This window comes from Anabrus simplex, chromosome 2, assembly GCF_040414725.1.
Source record: "Anabrus simplex isolate iqAnaSimp1 chromosome 2, ASM4041472v1, whole genome shotgun sequence".
Lineage (NCBI taxonomy): Eukaryota > Metazoa > Arthropoda > Insecta > Orthoptera > Tettigoniidae > Anabrus > Anabrus simplex.
This window is the reverse complement of record NC_090266.1, coordinates 712,579,858-712,588,386: the sequence shown is the minus strand read 5'-3', so window position 1 is coordinate 712,588,386 and position 8,529 is coordinate 712,579,858. Positions and strand designations below refer to the sequence as shown.

General features: G+C 40.7%; 1 protein-coding gene across 1 annotated transcript in view; it reads right to left on the bottom strand.

Moving 5' to 3' along the window:
* Window positions 1–217: 217 nt before the first annotated feature.
* LOC136864398 (PHD finger protein 23A) overlaps window positions 218–8,529 on the bottom strand; it is a 147,188-nt gene continuing 138,876 nt past the window's right edge. Inside the window, exon 6 of the mRNA XM_067141342.2 lies at window positions 218–398. Within this exon, the coding sequence (XP_066997443.2) occupies window positions 334–398 (65 nt within the window). The 3' untranslated portion in view covers window positions 218–333. The remainder of the gene's footprint in view (window positions 399–8,529) is intronic.

Below are 8,529 nucleotides of genomic sequence, written 5' to 3'. Positions count from 1 at the left end.
ACATTCCCTTTCAATGGAATTCATAGAGGTTCATCAACTCAGTAATTAATAATAGTAATGTACTCAAAAAATGAGAAAACCTCAGCCCCTAGCTGACCTTAACACAGCAATGAAGATGTGGGATAGGCTCTCCTTTGATTAAAATAAAGTTAAACACACTGTTCCTTTTCAATGCACTTGTTTTACAAATATTGAACTTAATTTTTCTTTAAATTCCTGGAAGTTCTTGACAGAAACAGTACTGACATGATCTTGATTGGTCTCTAAACTTTGAGCAAGAGCCTTGGTCAAACTTTCATTGTCTGCTCAACAACACCTATCATCTGGAGCTTCTCAGTGGGCAGATGTGGTATCAGACAAGTACTCTGGGCAGTTTGGAAAATGAGAAGGAACAGCTCCTAAAACGTTTAGACCAAATTAGAATGCATACACTTAGATATAAATGCACTCATCTACTAATTCATGGCACCACTTACTTCACAGGACTATGTCATACATACATTATCATTATAGGCTGTTATGCCTTTCAGCATTCAGTCTGCACGCCTCTGTGAATTTACTAAACGTCGCCACAATCCTCTATTTGCAACTATTGCTGTGGCCTCATTTAGTTCTATACCTATTATCTTTAAATCGTTAGAAACTGAGTCTAACCATCGTCGCCTTGGTCTACCTCTACTTCTCTTACACTCCATAACAGAGTCCATTATTCTCCTAGGTAACCTATCCTCCTCCATTCGCCTCACATGACCCCACCACCGAAGCCGGTTTATGCGTACAGCTTCATCCATCAAGTTCATTCCTAAATGAGCCTTTATCTCCTCATTCCGAGTACCCTCCTTCCATTGTTCCCACCTGTTTGTACCAGCAATCATTCTCGCTACTTTCATGTCTGTTACTACTAACTTATGAATAAGATAACCTGAGCCCACCCAGCTTGCGCTCCCGTAAAGCAAAGTTGGTCTGAAAACAGACCGATGTAAAGATAGTTTCGTCTGGGAGCAGACTTCCTTCTTACAGAATACTGTTGATCGCAACTGCGAGCTCACTGCATTAGCTTTACTACGCCTTGATTCAATTTCACTTATTATATTACCATCCTGGGAGAACATACAACCTAAATATTTGAAATAATTATCGACCTGTTCTAGCTATGTTTCACCAATCTGACATTCAATTCTGTTGAATTTCTTACCTACTTACATCAATTTAGTCTTCGAAAGGCAAATTTTCATACCATACTCATTGCACCTATTTTCAAGTCCCAAGATATTAGACAGCAGACTTTCGGCACAATCTGCCATTACAAAAAAGTCGTCAGCATAGACCAGACTGCTTACTATATTTCCACCAAACTGAATCCCTCCCTGCTATTTTATACCTTTCAGCAGATGATCCATGTAAACTACAAACAGCAAGGGTGAACGATTACAACTTTGTCTAACCCCTGTAAGTACCCTGAACCAAGAACTCATCCTACCGTCAATTCTCACTGAAGCCCAATTGTCAACATAAATGCCTTTGATTAATTTTAATAATCTACCCTTAATTCCATAGTCACCCAGTATGGCGAACATCTTTTCCCTTGGTACCCTGTCATATGCTTTCTCTAGATCTACGAAACATAAACACAACTGCCTATTCCTCTCGTAGCATTTTTCAATTACCTGGAGCATACTGAAAATTTGATCCTAACAGCCTCTCTGTGGTCTGAAACCACACTGGTTTTCATCCAACTTCCTCTCAACGATTGACCGCACCCTCCCTCCCTCATGTCTTAGATATATTTGGTTGATTTTAATATAAAATGAATAGCACACAAGGAGACAAAGAAAATCACTGAGTGAATGTCATTTACAATAATTATATAGAACTTAACACAATTGCAATAAACACAATAACATTGCTGTCCAGCTTGAACTAAAAATATTAACCCACACTAAGAGGTATATTCCCTCATATGATATAATAAATAGAACTGCCTCACTTGCAGTTAAGGGTCCAGCACAGTAAGAATACTTGAAAGCCAATACCTTGCATGCCTTCATAATGTATAACTTTTGCCAGAATATCACTATACCCACAACAGTAGTCCTATAAAGTAATGTCAATACTCAGGACATCCCAAACTAAATGTAATAACTGGTAAATTCAATACAGCAAATGCTTGAATCAGTTATAAATCACCCAAAAAAAATCTACTATTTCATTTATAAATAGCAAAGATATTCGAGACCTATCCACAAACCTTTCACAAGCCTTGGATTAGATAAAGGTGCAGTCAGTAATTTCCCACTTCTCTCACCATACATGCTGGTCGTCCATTCAACCTCATGACTTTTTAAATGGAGCTCGCACACCTACAACTCAGGGATCCATTTCAAGGACCATTCCACAACTTAAGTCATTGAATGATTGAAATCAGATATAATACACTAATAACTAAAACTTACCTTTGCATTTTTGGAAGGAACGAAATAATCTCGGCGAATAGCTCTTAACCACTTATCACACTCTGAGTCATCAGTTGGAAACGAGAAAACACTCACTTTAGGGCCAGTGCGATAATTGCCCTTACAATTTGGAACACTGCATTTCTGAGGCATCGTTATTCTTAATTTGGAAAACAGTGATCGCAATTCACAGCAACACACCAATAAAAATAAACTCAGTTCTAACCCCACGTGGCGGCCACGCCGGCATTTTAAACAATTTATTAATATTAACAATTTGTAAGTACTAACACTTTTAACTGAACTTACACTAATAGGAATATGAAGCTAGTGTTAACATACAAGGCTAGATTAAAATTAATATAATAGATAATAATAATAATAATAATAATAATAATAATAATAATAATAATAATAATTTCGTGTGGCTATTTCTAGCCGGGTGCAGCCCTTGTAAGGCAGACCCTCCGATGAGGGTGGGCGGCATCTGCCATGTGTAGGCAACTGCGTGTTATTGTGGTGGAGGGTAGTGTTATGTGTGGTGTGTGAGTTGCAGGGATGTTGGGGACAGTACAGACGTGCACATTAATGCTGTCCCGACATAAACAATCAACACTGCCCCACTCCAGTACTGAAAAGAAGGGGGGACAGTGAACGGGTAGTGTTGAAGGCCAATCCAGCACACAACATGGGGGAAGGGAGTGAAGAGGTAGTGTTGAAGGCATAATGACTCATCTTTTCGCTTAACGCATTGCTGCATGGACTGCATGCAGACAGCCCGCTACAAGACTTCGTTGTGATCGAATTGCGGATGTATTGAAGTATAGCATTAGGTTACCTACTCGTCCGGCCCAGCGGTGTACGGGGCAACGCGTCCGGCCGCCCCGGGTTCGATTCCAGGCAGGGTCAGGGGGTTTTAATTGTAAATGATTATATCCCTGGCCTGGGGACTCCGTGTTTGTGTCGTCCTTAACGTTTCTCACATTCAACAATCAACACTTCCGCAATTCCAATTACATGCAGGTTCATATATTGTGCAAGTAGGGGCAAAAGAACTCTATAGGTCGACGCCCCGAACAAATAGCATTTTAACATAAAAAATAAAAAGTAACCTACTCTGATAATTACAGTATTGAGAGGTAAAGGAGGTTTTTAACCGAAAAGTATTTTATACTACTTAGGAATATTTTGTAGCTGCGTTATATCGGGTTTACCAATCCTTTTTCACCTCGTTCTTGCCATATTTCTATCCATCTCCAAACTGTCTTACGACTGCATGGTATTGCTTGTGCTATTGCTTGGGGGACCATGCGAGCCTCCCACATGCCAATAATACGTCCTCGATTCACCTGTGATAGGATATGAGCCATCTTATTACAATGTTACAGTATAACGCCGGAATACACACACTGTGTATTCAGCACTACTTGTTCACTCCCTTCCCCTCCTTTTCAGTACTGGAGTGGCCTTCAACACTATCCCTTTACTCTCTCCTCTCTATTTCAGTACTGGAGCGGGGCAGTGTTGATTGTTTATGTCGGGACACCATTAATGTGCGTGCGTGTACAAACACCCAGCCCCCGGGCCACTGAAATAAACCAATGAAGGTTAAAATCTCCGACCCGGCCGGGAATCGAACCCGGGACCTTCTGAACCGAAGGCCAGTACGCTGACCGTTCATCCAACGAGTCGGACATATAATAGATGAAAAACACACATAACAGGGAAATTGTGTCCTAATACACCTAGTGGAACCAAGCTGAGATACTGGCATGGGCCCACGCGCACATACGTCATCAGCTCAGAGTCCTGCAGCCAGACCCACCGCGCAGCACTTCAGACCCACGGGCTCCGACAGCCCAGCCCGTGCAGTGCCGTTCCCTTCTAACGCGGCAGCGTACTGGCCCACAGCACTGGGCTCATACAGCCCACCGCAGTCCACCGCACTGGACGGGCTCAGTAGAATAACCTTGAGTACTTCTCCACAATAACGTGTGCGCCGTGCACAGCGAGATGGTCACGTCACACTAATATTCGGATCATTCACACTACGAATTCCCGTACGCTAATAACATACTTTAAAGTAGGCTAATCGCATTTGAAAATTAAACGGTAGAGATTTTTCTTGCACTGTAATAATAATAATAATAATAATAATAATAATAATAATAATAATAATAATAATAATAATAATTGAAAACAAATAGAAACTTTGTTGTAAACTAATATTCGTTTGCAATTGACATCAAGTTAATTGAAAACGAATCGAAATAACACGAAGCATATTCATAGGACTTCATTCGCGTTTACCTCAAAATAAAATACAAACAGGAATGACGTGGTGACCAGATGCTCTTCTTTTCATTCACAGTAATTCCATTCCACCACCATTAACAATGACCAATAAACTACCTACACTAAGTAAAAGCAATGTTCAGGTCTGTTTTTATTGTTGGCATATTGCACGTCTGATGACACGGAAACATTAGAATGCTCGTCATTCAAGCACACCTCGTTCATCGTAAGTTTTTATCTAATCATAAAAAGACAAAATCAGTCCGACAGAGCGCGAATTGTGTTAGTTTGTGTGTATCTGGGGGGTAATCACAGAAACTACTGGACTGATTCTAAAAAATCCTTTTACTAATGTAAATATACATTATCCCTGAGAGACATGGGCTGTATTTTATTTTCAAAACAATTCGGGGCTGGGGGCGACGGGGGATATATAAAAATAATAGGCTAATATAGGCGAAATATCGAATGTGTCGTGCAAGGAAGAGACTAAGATCATTTTAAGCCCCTTGTCCCAAAGAACAAATTTCTGTAAGCCATACGGACCCGAAAACCATGTTTTAAGGCCCATAAACCGACCGTTATGGAGATATTGGCGCCACACTACCCCTGCTCTCGGAATCGGATAAAGAAATGAACTGCCGTAACCATGGCAACGCCAGCTCCAGGATTCTACAGCAGCGAGATTATGCGTGTACGTTTGGGCATAGCTGCCAACCAAAATTTGTATATATAATCCCTGAGCATATCTACAATATCTCAAAAACTTAACATGTTACAGACGTGAAGTGGTATTTATAATCTCTTTTAAAAATAAAGAGAGATGTATTATTTTGTTTTCGGAAAAGACACTTAAGGGGGGAGGGGAGGACTGAAATGTGGGTTGGCGTGAATTCTTAAGATGAGCATATATACAGTATATCTCAAACACTCAACACGTTACAGATGTGAAAATTGATATTTTAATATTTTAAAAATAAAAAACGGGTATTATTTTGTTTTTTGGAAAAACCACTTAACGTGGCGGGGGGTGTAAAAGGGACTGAAGAGGGGGCTGAATTAATGTTATTAGGGTACTGATATCTCAAAAACTGAAGTTGTTACACACGTAAAAATTGGTATTTAGAGTCTCCTTTAAGAAGAAAGAAATACGTTTTCTTTTGGTTTTGGAAAATCCACTTAAGGGGGGATGAAAGGAATGAAATATTAGTTGAATTATGTGTATGAGGGCACTTATATCTAAAAACCTAAAGATGTTGCAGACGTGAAAATGGGTTTTTGAAATCACATTTAAAAATTAAAACACACTCATTTTTTGGGGGTAAAATTATCTTCGGAAGGGGGGGGGGCGTTGAAATAAGTGTTGAATTATTTTCATGAGAATGCAAATATCTCAAGAACAGAAGATGTTACAGTCGTGATAATTAGTATTTGGCAGCTCCTTTATCAATAAACACGTATTTTTTTGTTTTCGGAGAAACCTATTAAGGGACTGAAAAGAATTGAAAAAGCAGGTGAATTTTTAAAATGAGTACCGGTATATCTACAGTGTACGTCAAAAACTTTACATATTACAGACATGGAACTTGGTACTGGGAATGTCCTTTAAAAATTAAAAAGCATGTCACTCTCTTTCGTTTTCGGAAAATCCACGTAGGTGGGGGTGGAGGAAGGCTGAAAAAGGGGTTGAATTCTTTTTATGCGGAAAATCTGAAGATGTTACAGATGTGGAAATAAGTATTTGTAATCTCCTTTAAAAATAAAGAAACCTTCTTTTTTTACTTGAGACAAGACGTTCTCGCGTGTACAGTTCTATGTCGCATGGTCATCTCAGCCCCAAAAGTTAATACCACACACTTGGTTTACAAAGAGTTTCTGGGGTAAATGAAACTCAATTTTTCAGTGAGGTTTTATACTTCAAGGATTTTCAGATAATGTCTTAGTACAGTACCGAGGAACGATTACTTTTATCAAATTACGAAATCCACGCGAGAAGCCGCGGGTAACTGCTACTGTGTACATAAAGTTCACCCAGATCGTACAGCACATAAAATTAACGTCTTTCCCATCACCGTGAATACCATCCAAATACGACTTTTAAGTTTAGGATCAAGTTCAGAAGTCTTGTATTATGCGGGTTTTAGTTCGTTTGTTATTTCTTTTTTTTTACTTCACGATTTTTTGCCACGGTTTCCTTTCTTTTGGAACTACAGTCCACAGTCGCTTCCGATAACAGGATAGGCGGAGAAGTCAAACTGAAAACCACAGCAAATTTGATCGGCTCCACTCGACCGTAATGCAACACACTCCGCTGACACGCAGTACACTGTACACATTGAAGCAGTCAGCTCATAGAACTACCACAGTGCTGTCCTTGGCTCACCGCGTACGAATGAATGATAGAGCGCTGGCCCAGACCGGCCCGTGCGATGACGTCACGAGCTTCATATGTTCATGCCTTTCAAAGCCCATTGCAGCCTACTGCCGAAGCAGCTCATGGGCTGGGCCTCTCTGCAGGACTCTGCATCAGCTACTCTCATTTGTGTAGCCAGGCCTTGTTCTCTAGGAGGTGCTAGGACTGTTGTCCAGCCATATGGTCTGCAGATAACGGGAGTGTCACATTTTAAGCAGTATGGAGACACCCTCAGTCCTGTTGCTCGGTATTCTCGAGCGGGTTTGTTTCTCTCACATCAGATTCCTCAGTTGACTTCATGAAGCTGATTAACCCTTAGCCCACGACTAAAATCCATGTAAAAACCAGGTATCAAACCCAGGGACTTTGATTAAAGATGCGGGCATGATACCCATACTCGTGAGGAGCAATGTTCTCGCTCGAGACTGATTCTCCTGTGTTGCGTTCTGAGCGACGTCCCAGTAACTATGAGCATAAGCTTGATAGTGTATCATCAGCAGTTATCGTAAGGAAACGCGTGTGCCGATAAATTTCGTCAAAAGCCTAGAAAAAGTACTGCATGTTCAACTATGAACCCCTTAATACCATAAACGAAAGTGAAAACAGAATGCCAGTATCTTAGACTGTTCACGACTTATTTGAGGTGGACAAATTAGCTGAATAACCCTGCATAATTTGTGAATAACTCAAGATATAATGTACACCTACCCGGATACCTCGCAGTTGTTGTAGATAGGATAGCTTCTTGTGATGCAGGCTGGGCCAGAGGTGTTCTCTGTGATGATTCCCCTTCGGCGAAATCATGTGTTTTTAAGTGCCGGATCATCCCAGAATCACTTTTTCTGACGTATTTTACTTCTTTCGAATAAACAACGCAACGGGCAGTGCTATGTGGCATCTCTTCAAAACAACCTACATCCACGACTTACCTTGCGTTTCGGACATAGTCTTAAAGTTGTTACGTACAATTAGACACGATTACACATTGCACCATCAAATACCGAAGCACCTAATTATGACGCGAATACTCTAACATTATAAGGAATTATTTCCCTCGACACCAAAATATTGGTAAACACAGGAACTGGTCATATGGATATTGAATGTGGGGTCTTATAACTATGTCCACTTACAGTAGCTGCCCGTTTCCATACTTAGGGTTGATTCACACTATGGGTACGATCACGGTACGTTCACGCCACGGTCGCGGTCCAGTCAGATATTATTGAACTGATTTGATGGGAACTGTACACACTAGCGATCACAGTACGGTCACGGTACGGGTACGAGCACGAGCAAGCAACGATCTTCCCAAAGAATATTTGACCGGAGCGTGATCGTTCCATGAGCGGACCGGCAGTGTGAATA